Source organism: Dicentrarchus labrax, unplaced genomic scaffold, assembly GCF_905237075.1.
Source record: "Dicentrarchus labrax unplaced genomic scaffold, dlabrax2021, whole genome shotgun sequence".
In the NCBI taxonomy this organism is placed as follows: Eukaryota; Metazoa; Chordata; class Actinopteri; family Moronidae; genus Dicentrarchus; species Dicentrarchus labrax.
In genome coordinates this window covers 30,574,431-30,591,857 of record NW_026136704.1, presented here as the reverse complement: position 1 = coordinate 30,591,857, position 17,427 = coordinate 30,574,431, and the positions used below count along the sequence as shown (strand labels likewise).

Here is a 17,427-nt window from a genome sequence, read left to right as displayed (position 1 = left end):
AATATATAGATGGCTTTTTACACGTGCTTCTGATCTCAATACCTCCACCACTGCATACGCCCTAATAAGATTGTAACTATTGAACAGGCGTCTGTCATTGATACCTAAATGCAGGATCGGATGGGGGGGGGGAAGAGGAGGTCCTTTCTCTGCGCATGCGCCAGAAACGTTGCTGCCGTAGCCGGACAGCAGCACGGAGAACCGACACACCGGGGATGGTCTCTTCATTATTATTCACAATATCAACGTTGTATCTCCACAAGATGAAGTTTCCGTACTCGTAGGTTCATGAGGAGTAAGTATGGTCCGGTTCGATCCCGAGCGGCGGCGGGTTATCAATGAGAGAGCTAAAGTTTGCCGAGCAGCTGGCCTGCTCTCAATAAGCACAAAGAGGCTCCTTATTTATTGTGTTGCTTAACTCGAGGTAAACCTGCTCAACCATGTTTCATTTCACCGTTTTAAATGTGTGTGGCGGCCGCGGTGTGCGTGTTGCTCGCTTCAGTTGATCCAGATATCGATTATTGATCGTTACTAACGCGAGTTTAGTTTTAAACTAGAGCAGATGTTAAGGCTGGGGTTGTTGGACAGATGGCTAACGTTACCCTGGCTGGAAGCTGACCTAGCCCAGTGTAAGACTGTGTTATATTTATATATATTTATATTTATATATCTGACAAAGGTTTAATGTAAGGCGTTTTATCTGATGTCACAGCTCCACACGGTGAGTGTGACCTGTGTCTGTGTCTGTGGGGGGGGAGGTCACATTATCCAGTCTGCATTAATGAACATCCTCCTCTTCCTCTCCTCCTCTTCTGTCGTGTTTTTCTAACAGCACTCAATCCCCTGCGTCATCCTGTGGGATCCAGAGGGCTGTATGTAGAAGTGATGATTCATTAAAACTGTCTGCAGATCTTATGATGAATCTGCAAGAAATGATGTGACTGTATCATGAGAGAATGTAATTACTTCCGAGGTCCCCTCCCAGTGTGTTTCCACTGGAGGAGACTGAGAATAAAAGGTTCTGTAAGGGCTGCAACACCACCAGGATTTTCACTTTCCATTAATCTCTCAGTGTTGGCTAATGGAGGGATGGATGCTGGCTTCATGTTTGCTGTTAATCCCGAGAAACCTCACAAGAACTAAAATAACTGGTCTGTTGATTTATTAGGAAATTAACTTTCATAACCTCATTTATTGTTTTCAAGCAAAACAATCCGTATTTGTAGCTTCTAACTTGTGGTGATGTTTTATGAGATAGAAAATTCAATATCTTGAAGGTTTTCTCAATGTCCTTACAGTTTATTGATTATACGATTGATCAGTTTATTGTGAAAATAATTGGCTCTCCTCCTGCATCTGTTCCAGAGGAAGCAACAACCGTTTATTATATTTATTTAAATATATAGAGTATGAGTTGAAAAATGTTTCTTTAATGTTTTTGGCATTTAGAAATAAAAAGCTTGAAGAGTGTACGTAGTGGCTCTGCCCCCTGTTGACCTACAACGAGGTTTACTGATGCATCATTCTGCAGATTCATCATAAAGTTGACTTGTCATTGTAGGGCAATCTCTTTAAACCATCTCTAAAGAGGTTTTGGACTAAGATTGTTTACGATCTAAAGTGCTGAATATGTACAGCACGTATTAGTGGAACCGCATATTCAACAAGATAAGTGGCTTTTAGACAATATAATTCATTTAAATTCGGGACCAATGTTTGGATTTGGGTCTGTCTTTTCACAACATGACCTACTACAACATGTTAATCAGAGGGAATTGTTTGTTTTGTTACTGTGTGTGAGTTTGAAGAAGACAGCCTGCCGTCATGTTGAGTCTATGTGCTGTTTTGTTCAAGGAAAAAAAAACATATTTTTTCCATCTTCTATCTGAGCTGCCAGCTTTTATAGAACCATGATGTCAGTTTATTACAAGCTGCCATTTGCAAAAGGTCAAACTGTACTGGATGTGAAAATGGGTGATAGCAAAGTCATTTCACACCAACGTAAGTGTCTGTCAGTGGCTGACTTGTGCCTTGCTCCGTTTCTCCCCAGTATGGTGAGGAGAAGGTGTCCCATGCTGCATTAGTGGAATAGTGACATGCTGGCCTGTCTGCCAGCATCAGGTGACCCTACCATCAGACTTCTCTCCCGCACGCAGATGAACACTGGACTTCAGAAATGTAAGTGCTTTCTCTTCCACCGTGTTGGGGTTCTTTTTTATTTATTAGTAAAATCCTCAGTAGGGATCAGTTCATTTTGCTGTTACACAGGTTTTACAATATTATTCATCCTGAATGGATAAAATGTAAATGACAGGAAATTATGATTTCAAAACTTTGTAGTAGCTAAACATTCAAGTGCGATGTAGTAATGATAAATTATAGCTGAACAGTGTCGCTACAGTTGATTCCTTCAGTTGAATACACGATTATTTTATTTTGTTGGTAAAAGAAGTGACTCTTGTGCCAGGTTTTCACTCCAGCCCACTATTAAAGGCACCATGCATTTGATGCATAACACTAATGGAGGCAAAGTCCATGTCGTCCATAAAATGCCAGGCTAGGTTCAATGATTACAGACCTCTTAATAGAGATGTATCAGATAGTTACAGAACGTCTTATTCCCACACTGCTTACTGTTATAGAGTTTCAGTATATAGTGTTGTGTTATCCTGTTCGTCTGATCCTTATACACATTGCAGGGGAAACTACACAGAAGATGAGATCTGCCAGCTATCCAACCCCAGCAGAGTTGGATGCCTATGCTAAGAAAGTTGCCAACAACCCTCTGACCATCCAGATCTTCCCCAACAGTGTCAAAGTACCTCAAAGGAAGCACATTCGCCGCACTGTCAACGGGCTTGACACATCGTCGTCCAGCCAGCGCCACAGTCCCTACCCCTCTCAGGTCAGTTCCAGTAGGGGCCTGCTGGCTGTCCTCCGTGCGCCTGCCAAAGGCGTCATCAAAGAGTCAGACGGTAGCCGCGTCCGGCAACTTCAGAAGGCCATCATGAACCCTCACAGTGGGCCGTACGCCACTCAAAGCACTTTAAATCTTCCTCAACCTGCTGCTCACCTCCAGGGCCCATCTCAGCCTGTGGCCCAGGCTGCTCCGAAGCAGGGCATGGTTCACCCACAGGCGCTACAGCAACAGCAAAGCATGACTCACCCAATGACTTTACAGCAGCCTCAAACTATGCCTCACCCACAGGCTTTACAGCAAAGGAGCGTGGCTCATTCACAAGCTCTGCAACGGCAGCAGAGTTTGTCCCAGGTTCAGACTTCACAGCAGCAAAGATTGGCTCACCCACAAGGCATACAGAGGCAGCAGAGTCTGCCTCACACCCAGGCTCTACAGCAACAGCAGAGCCAGTCTTGTCCACCAGTCGTACCGCAGCAGCATCTTTCTCATCTGCAGACACTAAAGCATCAGACGGCTCCTCCGCAAGCTTTACTTACACAGCAAGGAGTGACTCAGGATCTGCGCCACATGTCTGATGGAGCTCAGCTTCCAAGCCTGCAGCACACCCAGGGGCTAGTTGGTTCACAGCCCCTGCCCCAGGCTGTGGGTGCAGGACCCCCCACCATGCCCAATAGCCTCCAGCAGCAGCCCCCGCCGGGGGCATATGGGCCCCGGAAGCTCCCTGACGCAGACGCCCCACCAAATGTAACTGTATCTACCTCCACCATCCCACTGTCCATGGCAGCCAGTCTGCACCAGAACCGGCCTGGTGACTTGAGCAGCATTGTGCACCAGATCAACCAGTTGTGCCAGGCACGGGCTGGCATGGGCACAACCTCAGTCTGTGAGGGCCAGATTGCAAACCCCAGCCCCATCAGCCGCAACCTGCTCATCAACGCCAGCTCTAGGGTGTCTTCTCACCACCCGGCTCTTGGCTCTGTGCCTAGCTGCCTCATGGTGGGACCCCCAGACAAAGCTACAGCTCAGACTCCCAGTGCTGCTCTCCATTCACAGCCCAATATAGCTGCTACTAATAGTATACCTGCCTTTCACACAGACCCAGAGAAGGTACACCTGCAGCAGCAGCAGCAGCAGCAGCTTCAGCACCATTTACATCAGCAGAAACAGCAGCAGCAGCAGCAGCAGCATTTACAGCAGCAACATTTACAACAGCTACAGCAGCTGCAGCAGCAGCGCTCCTGGGCCCAGCATCAAATGGCCCACATGCAGCAGCCGCCTGAGGGGGCCCATCCCTGCAAGAACCCAAGGATGGAGCCTCCAACAGAGTGTGCTTTCCCCTCTCGAAACCTCAATTACTCCCACAAGTTACCCCACACTGCACAGTCCTTTCCTCTAAAACACCCTGCAGAGAAACCACGACCGTCATCTCCTGTTAACTGCCCAGTAGGTTCTATGCCTTACATTAATGGCCACTACATGCAGCCACCATGGGGCAGCATCCCAGCAGGTAACAATGGATCCGGCCCTCAGGACCTCCCAGTGGCTTTCCAGGGGGGGCAGGCTAGTGCCTCCTCAGACCGCATCCCAGGAGCAAAGTACCGACCAGGGAAAGAGGGTCCTTCTGGCCCGCCCAAGTTGATGCAGAATGTGGATTTCTTAGGAGGGGACTTTCAGATGCCCAGCTTTCAGGAGCAGAACATGGATGTGATGGAGAAGATGCACAGGTCAGCCATGGGTCAAGTTCAGGAGCCCAACAATGCCGGAGGTGTCCACACTCACCACCCTGGCTACCGTTAAACCGTTTATCCCCACTTGGTGTGTTTTTGAGTTTATCTCAACAGCTACTTTCAGCTTCTGTGGTTTCTTCTTTAAGATCTTGCAAGTGATCAATTATATTTTATTGCTTCAGAGCTTGATTTGTAGACCCACCAGGTTGTGACGTTTCAAAGTATTCCTCAGGTCTTAAGCCATGTCGTACCTTTGTTGCAGATGAAGGGTTTTTGAGATTGTTGTCCACTGTTGAGTAGAATTCCTCTTTTCGTCACTGGCATGGATGTGCTGCTCTTTGTTCATGTATATATGGTGTTTAAAATATTAATTTGCAGCTGAGAATATGCTTGCCATATGATTGTCACAGTGCTTTTCTTAGGTTGACATGGAACAACTCAACTTTTTTCAGCATTTGTGGCCTTACAACTGCCCAAAGGCAAGATTTAGGATGTCCTTGTGTAATGTTTTTATTTGCAATTATTTATCCTCTTAACTGGTTTGTGATCCATTTAAATACGAAGGTTACATGTATATGCAATTAATAAGACTGTTGATAAGGTTTTTGTCCCAGGAGCTCCTGCCCATAGTTGAGGTGTACTCTCGTTAACAGCTTCTCTATCAGGAATACAAAATGGCTTCTGAACTGCACCACGAGTGGTGCGGGTAGTCTCTGCATCGTTCCATGGGTGATCGCAGTGTGCAAAAACAACTAACTATCATCGTTTAGTTGGAAAATAAGACAAAGCCAGCACTAGCAAAAACAGTAACATTCTCCATTCCTGAGATTTATTTAGTTTCTCTTAAGTTGCCAGTAGTTTTTATTATGTTTGGAAAGTCTAAAGTTCCCTCGTGTGTAGTATTTCAAGAATTTACTTTTTAAGGTAGTTGTTCTATTATTACAGTTTTTGTTTCTCTGTAGATGATCCTACTTGAACTATAGAAATGACTTTTTAAATGTTATGCTTAACATTTGGCAGGAGCAACTACTCCATTAGCCCCTATTTGTCTATAGCTAATGTGAAACAGAATGGCATCCCATTAATGTTAAAATGGCGTATGTATGTCAGTATGTGAAAAGCAAATTGATCACTTGCAAGCGTGCAAGTACTTCAAATAATGCAAGCAGGGAAAATGCTTCACCCCCCCCCCCAAACACATTTCCTCACCACTTTACTACTGTAATACAAGTGAACTGATGTGGTGTGGACTTTATCTGTGTGGTGGGCTGTTCATCTGCTGATCACTGGCCTCACCCTGTGTTGTATTTCTGCTACCTATAAAGAAAAAAGTAAGAACATTTATTGCAGGTTATGTTTTGCTAGGTGTCTAGCATGAAGCTCTGGACCCATTTCCTCCTCTAGTCCTTTTTCGGGTTGATGTTGTCCGGGCATATATTGCTCTGCTGGCCTCAAGCCTTCTGGAAAAAGCCTTAAATGTCTCAGTAGTTATCCTCTACTTAATACTTAACCTTAACTGACTTTCTTTGCCGAGATCCCAACTTAAGTATGGCTTCATTGTGAGAAAGAGTAAGTTATTTTTTTTCTTTGGTTCATTTTAAATATGTTTAAAACCGTACTGTCAGATAATTGGGCAGTGTTAATATGTATAGGCAGTGTGAATGGGTAATGTTGCCTTAAATTGAGATGTTAAGGTAATAATGCTACTCATACCTGTTGATAAACCTGTCCCACTGTCTCAGATGTTGCCTGTCAAGGATTTAAGATGATTTTAAGAGTAAAATATGAATAGTATTTAGCAGAATTAATAGGTATGTAGAACAGGGCTGTAGCAGTTATTTTAAAGTATTTGGACTGTGTTTTAGTTGGTATACTTAATAAATATCCTTATATAGTTTTCTTAATTTATTTTTTGGACCACTGCATCCTGAAGCCATAGGTGTTTTCACATTAGGTGCCATAGGCGACACATATTGACGCAGACAGTGTAAACTGAATTGTCTGCACTCAGAGGCAAATAAGAGGTTTGCATCCATGCTTTAATCTGATGTCTTTCACAGCGCTGAGCAGTTTTTTCTTCTCTGAATCGTGCTCAGAATACAGTACAGGTCAAAAGGGAGAAGGAATGGCGAGATGATAAGTCATCTTCATAGAAAGACAGCTTAGATGCAAGCCGTAGCTTTTTCTGGATTTTGGTCTTCATACTTGATGGCAGTTTTTATTTTCTGGCTCTCATTTTTGACGTGCCTGCCCCTTAAAGCTGCTATTTGACTTTAATCTTAACACACACTTGTATGATTTGTGTGTGCGTGTGTATGAATAGTAATGATGTATGGGCTGTATCAGTGAAAATAGGTTCCTATTTATGGGATGGGCGCAGGGTTAAGATTGCCACCACTCAAATGCTGGTAAATTTTGGTATTGTCTACTCTACCAGCCGTATTTGGACATTATTCTAAATATATAACGGCTGACCAGTATTCAGAGTGGTGATCTTCAGGAGTCTGACCCATTGTGGCCTAAAGACAGACACTATCCAGGCCTGTTTGGGTTTCTTAACTTTAAATCAACACTAAATAAATAACAGACCTGCCCTGTTTATTTTGAACTGCCTCATTACAGCCCAGCATAGTCAGGTTCTACAGTTTCATATGAAGTGCCTCCACTGGGCTTAGTATGGAGAAATGCGTGTGTGTGTGTGTGTGTGTGTGTGTGTGTATGTATGTATGTGTGTGTATGTTAAAGCTTGGGTACTTGCACACAGGTGTGCACGCTGACAAAGGTGCACGAAGTTAATCTCTGATGGGGGACCAAGCTACTTAGTGTAACTACTGATACTGTGTCATGGACTTAAGTCCTGAAGTGTGCCACGATTCCTAGACACTGTCGGGATGTGTGAACTGTTTGCTGCTGACTCACTGACCAAAGTGACCAAGCGTCCCTCTCTGTAACCACCCCAGCCAAAAGCCTTGGCAAGCTTGTATTGGGAACGTGTTATGTTCTGACAGTAATAAGCAACAACCTGGTGACATAAAGGAGAGCTGCTGCCCTCATTTGGACGGTTTAAGAAAATCTTGTGAAGTAAAAGTGTAAAGATGTGAATAGAGTATTAAAAAGAAATCTAGAGTGAGTGGTTCCTGTCTGCACCGTACGCCCCAATTCTTTTCTGCTGAGCAAAATTTGGATGTTCTAACCAGAACTTTGTATGTTTTGCTGTTCCACTTCACAGAATTATTATCATGCAGAAACAGTACATGTCAACATGCACATTAAGAATCGTATCTACTGAAGCACATTGTAGCTCACCTTGTCAGTTGATGGCAATATTTATTGGGACACAGGCACGTAACAACTCTCTCTAGATTTATTTTTACTCCGATTAATATGGTTGTCTTTGATTATCGGAGACCTATCACGTTGTGAACGGTGGTGAGGGGGGCTTACTTTCTCTACTTTGTGAAAATGTGATATTCCAGTTTTGCCTAACCTTCAGGAATAAAATGTCTTGCACAAACATTCCCCCTAACCAAAATAAAGTTTGCAAACACAAAGCTTTTATGAGTGACTCCCTTTATTATGTACATATAAAACATGGTTGAGATGTTCACATCAACATTATATTCAGTTAAATTAATTACAGGTATGACCTGTTTAAGACTTTATTGATCCCACACTGGGGAAATTCACTCTCCAGATACAACACACAACAGGTAAGAAAATACAAGACATAACAAACAGTAGGTAACAATTTACAAACATTAAATATATAACATATTTACAAAATGGTTCATTCAAAACAAGGGAATTGGTATAAAATAAATTAAGTTCAGCTGTAATCATGTACAATACGGATTATTGTTTTTTTTTCTTTAAAAGAAGTTTGTAGAAGATAAAAAATTAACAAAATGTAAACTCAAAACTTGAATTTTGATAGCTAGGGAACACCAGAAAGCTGTTGTTGGTGACGTCTGGCACGAATCCGCCCCAAGAGTGGACTGAGGCTCCACCGACTCCCTGAAAGATCAAATAACAACTCATATTAGTGACTTTTAGCAGCAAGAAACAGAAGAACAAGTTGTGTGTATGTGCTCTGATGCTCTGATACCTGGAGTCCGGTCGTTGAACTGTGGCTCCATAATACGATGCCCAGGGTCTTCCTCATGGATACCGCAAAGACCTGACCTCCATTTGTTCCAATTCATTTCCTCCACCCTAAAGTTGAAGAAGACTCCCTGATTACAAGGACCACTAGAATTGCTTCATGACTTTATCTTCACAAACTGATGTGTAACAGGATTAAAGGGTCAGTTCACCATAATAATAAAAACCATTTCCCCCAATTACCCAGAGTGGTATTCACTGGATTCTCTTGACACATCAATACTTGTTTAAGTGCTTAAAGCAATTCTGAACTTATTAAATCTTGCCCCTAACAAATACCCCCATGTCATAATAAAAAACTAATACTGAAACTGATAAAAACTAAACTAAAAATAAAACGAGCAAACCCACTTTGGAAACTAAACTGAATTTAAAACAAAAAATACAAAACTATAACAATAACCTTGCCTCTGGGTTGCTGGATCACACAACTGTACTGGGACATCTTTTACCAACAAAGGATATAGGTGTTGATAGCAGGCCTAACAAATACTTTACCAGACAAGTTTGCACCAAGCTAAACAATTTAACAAGTGTCCAAATAATTTCCAGTGATGGTTTACCTGAAAAATCTACGACTCTTGTCCTGCTTGTATCCGAAACAGACCATCTTTGATACTCCAGAGTACAATTTATCCGTCACACACTTTGGCAGAGTCCTCTCCATGTCCAAAATTGTAAAAGCCCTCTAAGGATGTGCAACAAAATCAGTGTGTCATAAGCTTTTTTGCACATAATATAGAAACACTTATATATCCTAATGCTTTTCTTATATATTTGAGATATTTACTCACTGGATCTGCTAACATCCAGACATCGAACTAATCCTGCAAACATTAAGGTTTTGTGTTTACAGATCAGCTCCTCACCTGCAGGTTCCAGATGTTTTCACTTTCTTTGGAGATCCTTTCGACTGTGTTGCCCATTATGGCGATGAGCATGTTGAGCAACAGGATGTAAGTGAGAACTATGTACAAGATGAGCAGGATGTAGAAAACCTCCTTGTACTGAACATGGTCAGTGAACTCCAGATTTCCCATTCCAATAGTGAACTTAAACAATTCCAGGGTTGTAAAACGGATGTCATTGTAACTTGGCTTCTCGCACTTAAATGGCTCGAGACCAACACTCCTTCCACGTGCCTGTGTGCCATTGGCCAGTTTCTTATGTGCTGGAGGTAGGTCGTCTATGAGAGCAACAATAGCTATGGATAAGGAGAAAGTTGAAGTCAGAAGTCTTTATCTTGGAAAACATCTCACGTCTTTTTTCTGTATAATTTAAATCTTACCAGCAGAAAATCCAAAAAGCAAGACACCATAGACGCATAAAAAGTGCAATAGGTCACCCAGGATCATCTAAAAAGAGAAACAGACTTTATTCCAGGAAACCCTTTCTGAGACTTTTGATTACTGAAACTAAATTCTTACTCTTTGCATCATGACACTGTACATCCCCATTTGTTTAGAGCCTCTCGAGTAGTGGAGCACGTTGATCCAGGCAAGAGCCAGCGAGAGCACGAGGAGTCCAACGTACTCTTGACGCCCGCAGCCGTACAAAACGGTGCAGATCAGAAGGAGTGTTGCCTGCAGGAAGCTAACAAAGTGAAAGCAATGACATTAAAAAGGCATCCTCACAAGAGTTTGGGAATAAAAAGATCTTCTGGTAATACGTACAAGAGAATTTCACTGAATCCCTCAGTGTACAGAGCCTTGAAGTTTGGGGGGTTCCTCTTGAAAATAATGATCTGTGGATTTAGGAGTTATATGTGGATTTAGTTTAAAATTAATTTAGACTTGTTTTTGTATGAACCAGATTTCACTTTCTCACCGCTTTATAGAGAAACCACACCGCTCCAAGGACACTGAGGACCTCACCAAAGCAACGGAGGTAGTCGAGTGGGACATCGATGGGAAACGGGGGCTGCGGATGAAAAAGGCTGTTATTAAAACATAGTTTAGTCTTTTCTTAATTTATAGGATGTTTTTGTCACCTTACCTGTCCTTCCTTTCTGTAGGAGGCCACCATGGTGAAGGTGATCAGGTAGATCAGGTAAGCCAAGAAATTCATCAAGAATAATTTGGAGGCGAACCTGTTCCACTTATCCTTGAGAAGACTGCGTAGAGGTTCAATCTGGAGCATCTCAGGACGATTCTGTGAGTTCACAGGTTAATTAAAACATTTCCTTTTCATTTAAACTGGCAGCTCTTCAAAAACCTATTATGTGAAGGTGATGAAAGCTTCTTTGTCAAAACACATCAGCCTAAGAAATTAAATAGGAACCTGCAGCCAGATTATTGACAGATGTTTCAGTGTTTTTTAGTGCTGCTGTTATCCCAGTTTATGTAGTGTCTGATTCACTCGGCATGACATAATTCCTCCATTATCATTAAAATATCCATCGTATCACGTTATCTGAGGCAGCAGGATGTTGTGTCTAATACATACTACAGTTGATTGTACTCTAAATATGAACACACCCATGACTATACCCTTCATTGTTTAAAAGGGTGCCCTTCTACCATGCATACATTATGTAATACCCTACTTTATCCAAATAAACCACAAGGGAAATTAGGTCAAAATAGATATTTCTAACCGGAATTTCACTCCCGAAGACGACTATCTCCAGCACAGAGTTTTCTTCGTCGGTGTCAATGGAGCTCATGTCATAAAGTGAGCAGTGAACAGGTCCATAGACCCATTCTGTGAACTTCCTGGACAGCGGGCTCATCTCCTCCTCCACGAATTCCCGGTGCAACATGTGCTTGAACAGCTGGCCAGTCAGAGATCAGAAAGGAGATAATTATATTGTGTGACAATACAATGAATCCTCTCAGGTTTTCTATGGTCAAGTGTTAATCTACAGACACCAACTGAACACTGGTTGCCTTCCCAGGAGAAACTATGGTGGGCACAAAACACAAAAAACTTGAAAGGCCCTATCTGGAGCCAGTTTGGTTTGTCCATTCGAGGCTACTGCTGTAGATTAAAAACAGGTAAGGTAACAAAAACACAACCATTTTTATTTATACTAATAATTAACCTTTAAATGTTATATTCTATTTCTGCCAATATTTCCTCCTAAATGTTACACATTGGACCTTTAATGTGTTTTGACATCAAGCTGTATCTGAAAACACACAAAGACCATAAAAAGAAAATACACTTACCCCAATTTTTCCTAGTTTGGCTGCTAACTTCAGAGGAGTCAACCCCTGATTGTTTTCGATTTCTTCCAACTGGACTTTTCTTTTTGTCTCCAGCTTGTTGTCCTGAATAAGGATGTCGTCATACATCCTTGCAATCATATCCGTGTTTTCTGTCTCGTTGTCTGCTAAAACCACCAACGAGTGGAGGACAGTGTTCCCTTGTGAGTCTTTGTCAGTCAGGTCAGCTCTTCTGTAAGGGTTCTCCATGAGGAAGGACACAATGTTTGGCTGGTTGGTGCAGGCAGCCAGTGACAGAGGAAGCTCTCCTATTGGAAAACACACAAAGGTGAGTTTAGTGGCAAGAAAAATGTTGCTTTTGGGTATTTCCACAATGTAATTACCCACCAAAATAAAAGCCCAGTCCTGCATTACGCTGGAAGAACTTCCCATTGGCTTTGGCTTGCACATCGGCTCCTTTCTGGACCAGAAGTTTCACATGGTCAAAGCTTCTCCTCTCAATGGCGATGTGCAAGGCCGTCTGACCTGTGATGAGTTTTGTTGTTACAGGAAAACAGGCTGTTAATGTTTTCTGCACACTGTTAATCTCTTGAGTTTAATAATACAGTCCCGTATCAATTTAAGCATATTGTGACTGAACTCTAATGAATGTGATTCTGACAGACACACATTTTAAATGTAGGTGTGTAGGTTCTGGATTATTCTCTCCACTCTATATTTGTCTGTGGGAGAATCTTTGATCAAGCAGACATTATAAATGGTTTGAACACTTAAGCTTCACATTCCTGAATTTAATGAGAGACGCTTTAACTCCTCCCTCAGAGTGTCAAAACACATTAGTCATCAAACTGGTGCTGCTAATGTGCAAATGAGATGATTAAGGTGCAATTCACTTGATTATTTCGTCATTCTTTGAAATTATCTATAACTTCTGCAACACCACAATCTTAAAACTCTTTACTATTTATTTAATTTCTGTCAGCAATACTGTGGAATATGTTTACATTTATGTTTAGATTTACATTTGTATATATGTTCTTGTTATCTTATTATATTTCTATTTTCCATTTTTATTTTTACTATATTAATTTCCTTTCTATATATTGTGTTAGATATTGTATATAAGTACTATTTCTTTAACGTTGTATGAGTTGAAGAACTGTAATGAACAAATTTCCCCCCAGGGGATCAACAAAGTATCTCTTTACTGCCTATACAACATACAACATTAACTGTCTTTAAGACCCTCGGCTTCAGAAGAACAGTTACTCATAGTTTCACCTACCTTTGTAACAAGGATCTTCATAAGATGCGTTGATGAATTTTTCTAAATCTCCAGTTTTTTCAGCGATGTGAAGGAGGACTTCAACAGTGTCATTTTTTCCATCTTTTAGATTCAGCAAAGCTTTCATGAGGGCGGTTTTCCCATTTGTTTCATCTGAAAGTTGTGCACAAATTACAAAGTTTTTGTTTCTTATCACACTATTTACATACTTGTATAGTCTCACCACACAAAAATAATAATTTAGACATTGAGTTTGCAGGTGTTACACATGAGAAATTTAATTAGCCTCATCTATTGATTCTCTCTTCTACTCGCCCTCAGTGACGCCTTCTCTAAACAGAGTAAAAACTCTTTTAACCACAAACAAACTTGTCTTGTAAACTGTTTCCTTCCCACTTGCCTGTGAACTCTGGGCTCGTAAGTCGCTTATTATTAACTCGCAGGTAGTCAAGCAGGCCGTTAAGTTGAGTTGTGTCTCCCTGGGATGCTGCTTCAAAGACTCTCTCCCTGGTGAATGCTTTACTGTTTATGTTGTCAACACTGGCATCACATGGTCTGAAACGTAGAAAAACAATTTATTAGACAGCTCATGATTTACAACTATGCAAAAATTCATTGTAACAACATTATTATTATTATTATTATTATTATTATTATTATTATTAACACTGCATCACATGAACAGCAATATTTTAGTACATTGTAATACAAAAATACACTTTAGGTACGTTCACACTGAAGGCACAAATGAGCCAAATCTGATGGTGACTGGAATCTGATATGGGCCACATTTAAAAAAATTATGATAACTAAAGAAAAGTCAATAAAATCTGATTTGAGTAAATCAGAGTTGAGCACTAAGGCTCGCAGTGTAAAATTAGCCTTAGTTAACACAATATTTGTTCATTAGTCTCTTGGGAGAAGGAATCTGACCAGCTGGTAAATAAATTCTTCAAACAAGCTGAAACCTGTTTACCTGAAATCTACCACCATGTCACCTGATACTTCAGTTCCTAGAGGCTAAAATGCTGCTATATGCAGTTTCAAACCCAAACTGATTCCTGTGCTGACTTCTCCAGCAGTCGGTCTGTATCATTCAATAATAAAAGACCACGTGCATAACCTGTGAGAGAGAAATCAAACATCAGTTCTTCCCTAGGAGGACCGGTTACCTGGATATTGAGACGTTGGTATCCATAGGTGCAGGAATTATCTCTGGGCTGTCTTTTCCAAGGAGCCAATCCAGACCATTCCCCTCCTCCTCTTCGCCTTCGTTTGGCTCCTCTCTGTCGGGCTGCTGTCCATTGTCCATCTTGTTTAGTTGATAATAATCAAGTCTTGATCATGTATGAGGATAAACTGTGTTTGCTTCCCATACGTAGCTCATCAGCTATGATGAGCCGCAGCTGCAAAGGTGTAGGATTGCAAAGGTCAGGGACAGCACTGAAGTGTAAAGGGTGTGTGTTACCCAGATCACGCTCCTCCCTTTCCCCAGAGGGCAAACCTGTTGTTTGACTAACAAAATAGTTTTCCAATTGTATAAAACAATAGTATGCTTGAGATCATGGCACACCTGCTGAATGCTGTCTGATATTCTTATTACAATGAAATACTTGTTTAATAATACGTTCTCACTTTTCAGGACTGTTTGACATTAAACACTTAAATTTATGTCTCGATTCAAAGTATCCCAGAAGGGTCTGAATGCCTTAAATGCTTCACTCTATTTACTTAAGTTAATTATTACTTTGAAAATGTAACAAACGACATATTACTTGTTATTTTCATTTTAAAGTAATGAGTTACTTTATAATATTGCTGTCTGTGTAGAGTAATGTGTTACTTATTACACTACTTTTGTGTTACTTTAACCAAAATAACCACAGAAGTACGACTGGTCATTATAGACTAGAGGGTATTTTTATATAGCAGGTAATCAAAGCACAGTAGCTCCAGTTTATTTTACAAATCCAATGGTGGCCAATATTGTACTAAAAATAAACACTTAATTTTGTGTTGTTTATAATAATAATAACAATAGAAACAAGATAAAACTCACAAAACTGTCTTAGGTTAGTCTTTCCACTGTTCCAACAATCACCAACTCTGGTTTAATCAAAATAAATCCTTAATTAAAGTTAGATATGGAAATATTCTTGCTCTCTGTTGCCCCTCTCTGCCATTTCTGACTTCTTTGTGTTACTTAGCTCACTGAACAAGACTCTGCTGCTGCTCTCACTCGTCCTTCAGAGGCAGACCATTAAATTAGCTAAATGAAATGACAAAAACACCCTAAAAAACGCCCTTGTAAGTATCTACAAGACTGAATTTGAGTGGGAACATAGTATTACTTCCTCTAGCTAATGAGGTGTTGAAGTCACCCACAACAAACAATTGTGTTTGTCATGAAAACAGGTGTCGAGTGAATTCAGGAGCTCCATAAGGCTGCAGGTTCTGTCTGCACCAGTGTTACCAGATAGGAAATACAGCAGCAAACAACCAAGGGTTTTACAAAAACAAGAATAAAACGATGAGACTTCATATCAGGAGGAAAATCAACGAACTTGCAGAGTGGTGCACAGAAATGAACTTACTGCTCAACCTCTGCAAAACCAAAGAACTGATTGTTGATTTTAGGGAAAAAGAGGCGAAGAGACACACCCCTGTTTACATTAGTGGAGCTAATGCAGGTCTTTGGTTCCTGGGAATCAACGTTACAGAGAACCAGTCATGATCATGTCACATCTCCACCCTGGTTAAGAAACCACAGACACGACTGTATTTCTTAAGTAAACTTAAGAGAGCAAACTTCCTGTGTCAGGCTCTTTTACTGGAACTCAGCTACCCAGCATCAGTGATATTGGTGAGGTGAGGCGCCTTTGCAGAAGATACTAAACGATAGTACCCACCCACAGCCACAGCCTGTTCACCCTGCTGCCATCTGGGAACAGGCTGCCGTGCCACCAGACTTTAAGACAGCTTCTTCGCCCGTCTGCGCGACTGTTAAATTCTTCCTCAACAATTCATCATACAGATTATTTATTCAATTATCAATTTGTATTTATATCATAAATAAATATCAAATAAATACACATTATAAGTAACAATAAAATAACCTTGAATCCTTGAATAAAACAATACAATGTACTGTAGAGCATATATGTACGTGGGGAACAAAGCCCTCAACAAGCTGTAGCTGTGGGAGAGGGGATCTCCCCAGAGAAAGGAGCTGCGCTGTGAGGGAGGGATTTAAGAGAAGAGCAAACCAGGTACAGATGCAGCTAACGCAGCTGATGATCCTCCAAACCCCCTGCAACACAAAACCAGAAGAAAGAGGGACACCTAGTGCCCAGGTGTTATCAGTGCAAACTTTACATAGTTTTTAGTAGGTGAAGAAGCTGTCTAGAGAGGGTCAAGGCTCAGCTGAATACAGTCTGTGGTTCAAACTGGCTCAGCAGGTGCAAGGTGGGTCATTATAGTTCCTTCATTTAAGCACATTCATGGAGTTTGTGAATTCGTCAAACACATTTTAATTATAGGAAATAGCTCAGTGAGTTGTAGAAATCTTTACACTGTGTTAAGCAGGTGTTAATTAGGTGTTAATTGGGTTTTTATCCCTGCTAAAAACTATATATATATATATTGTATTTAAGTACACTAAAGCTGTGTCTAAATTCATGGACTGCATCCTCAGAAGATTGAACCCAATAATCTGGTTGGTTTAGCTACCTGGATGTCAGTTTAAAATTACACAAACAAAACAAAAAGACAATTTACTCCTTGTGAAAACATTTATGTAACCTTTCGCCTTCAATCTTTGGTCCAAATCAATTGCATTTCTTTTCTTTTTTCTATTTATTTATTTTTTTTAGAAAATTCAGACTTTAATTCATTACCTTAAAATGTGTAACAGCAGAAGATAGCCAGCGCACATCTTTATTTAAAAGTTCAACATTTGGCAAAGAAATATAAGTTTGTGTAATGTGTAAAGAAAAATAATAATGTTTAAATACATTCAACAATAACAGTATTTGTGGTTTTTGGTCACATCTCATTTAAGGAACAGGCTTATTTTCTATTGTTTCATCACTCACAAGCCACAGAAGAAGATTGATTACATACTGCATACCTAATTCAGACAGCATTTTACAGTCTGCGCTACATTGG

General features: G+C 40.9%; 2 protein-coding genes across 3 annotated transcripts; one reads left to right on the top strand and one right to left on the bottom strand.

Annotated features, from left to right (window-relative positions):
- Positions 1 to 141: 141 nt before the first annotated feature.
- On the top strand, positions 142 to 8,198 carry LOC127362622 (protein FAM222B). Its single transcript, XM_051398604.1, has 3 exons — positions 142 to 295; positions 2,051 to 2,178; positions 2,700 to 8,198. Exons 2-3 carry the CDS (start codon positions 2,097 to 2,099, stop codon positions 4,715 to 4,717), a joined length of 2,100 nt encoding a protein of 699 aa, XP_051254564.1. The 5' UTR covers positions 142 to 295; positions 2,051 to 2,096; the 3' UTR covers positions 4,718 to 8,198.
- Positions 8,199 to 8,200: 2 nt separating this feature from the next.
- On the bottom strand, positions 8,201 to 16,147 carry LOC127362618 (transient receptor potential cation channel subfamily V member 1). Of its 2 annotated transcripts, XM_051398597.1 has the most exons (16): positions 15,986 to 16,147; positions 14,433 to 14,666; positions 13,661 to 13,815; positions 13,261 to 13,413; positions 12,363 to 12,500; positions 11,979 to 12,283; positions 11,405 to 11,581; positions 10,804 to 10,959; positions 10,636 to 10,728; positions 10,482 to 10,552; positions 10,236 to 10,401; positions 10,097 to 10,163; positions 9,678 to 10,012; positions 9,372 to 9,496; positions 8,753 to 8,859; positions 8,201 to 8,661 (listed from the first exon to the last, which is right to left on the bottom strand). In XM_051398597.1, exons 2-16 carry the CDS (start codon positions 14,570 to 14,572, stop codon positions 8,582 to 8,584), a joined length of 2,268 nt encoding a protein of 755 aa, XP_051254557.1. In that variant the 5' UTR covers positions 14,573 to 14,666; positions 15,986 to 16,147; the 3' UTR covers positions 8,201 to 8,581. The 2 variants fall into 2 exon arrangements, with proteins under 2 accessions (XP_051254557.1, XP_051254558.1); XM_051398598.1 differs by lacking the exons at positions 14,433 to 14,666; positions 15,986 to 16,147 and adding an exon at positions 14,237 to 14,355.
- Between the last annotated feature and the right edge of the window lie 1,280 nt (positions 16,148 to 17,427).

Excerpts from the sequence above, each read along its gene's own strand:
- LOC127362618 (XM_051398597.1), bottom strand. The coding sequence starts at position 14,572 with ATGGACAATGGACAGCAGCCCGACAGAGAGGAGCCAAACGAAGGCGAA. Across the intron at positions 12,501-13,260 it reads TGAAGATCCTTGTTACAAAG|GTCAGACGGCCTTGCACATC; the intron begins GTAGGTGAAACT and ends AACTCATCACAG. Across the intron at positions 8,662-8,752 it reads GTTCAACGACCGGACTCCAG|GGAGTCGGTGGAGCCTCAGT; the intron begins GTATCAGAGCAT and ends TTGATCTTTCAG.
- LOC127362622 (XM_051398604.1), top strand. The coding sequence starts at position 2,097 with ATGCTGGCCTGTCTGCCAGCATCAGGTGACCCTACCATCAGACTTCTC. Across the intron at positions 2,179-2,699 it reads GAACACTGGACTTCAGAAAT|GGGAAACTACACAGAAGATG; the intron begins GTAAGTGCTTTC and ends TACACATTGCAG.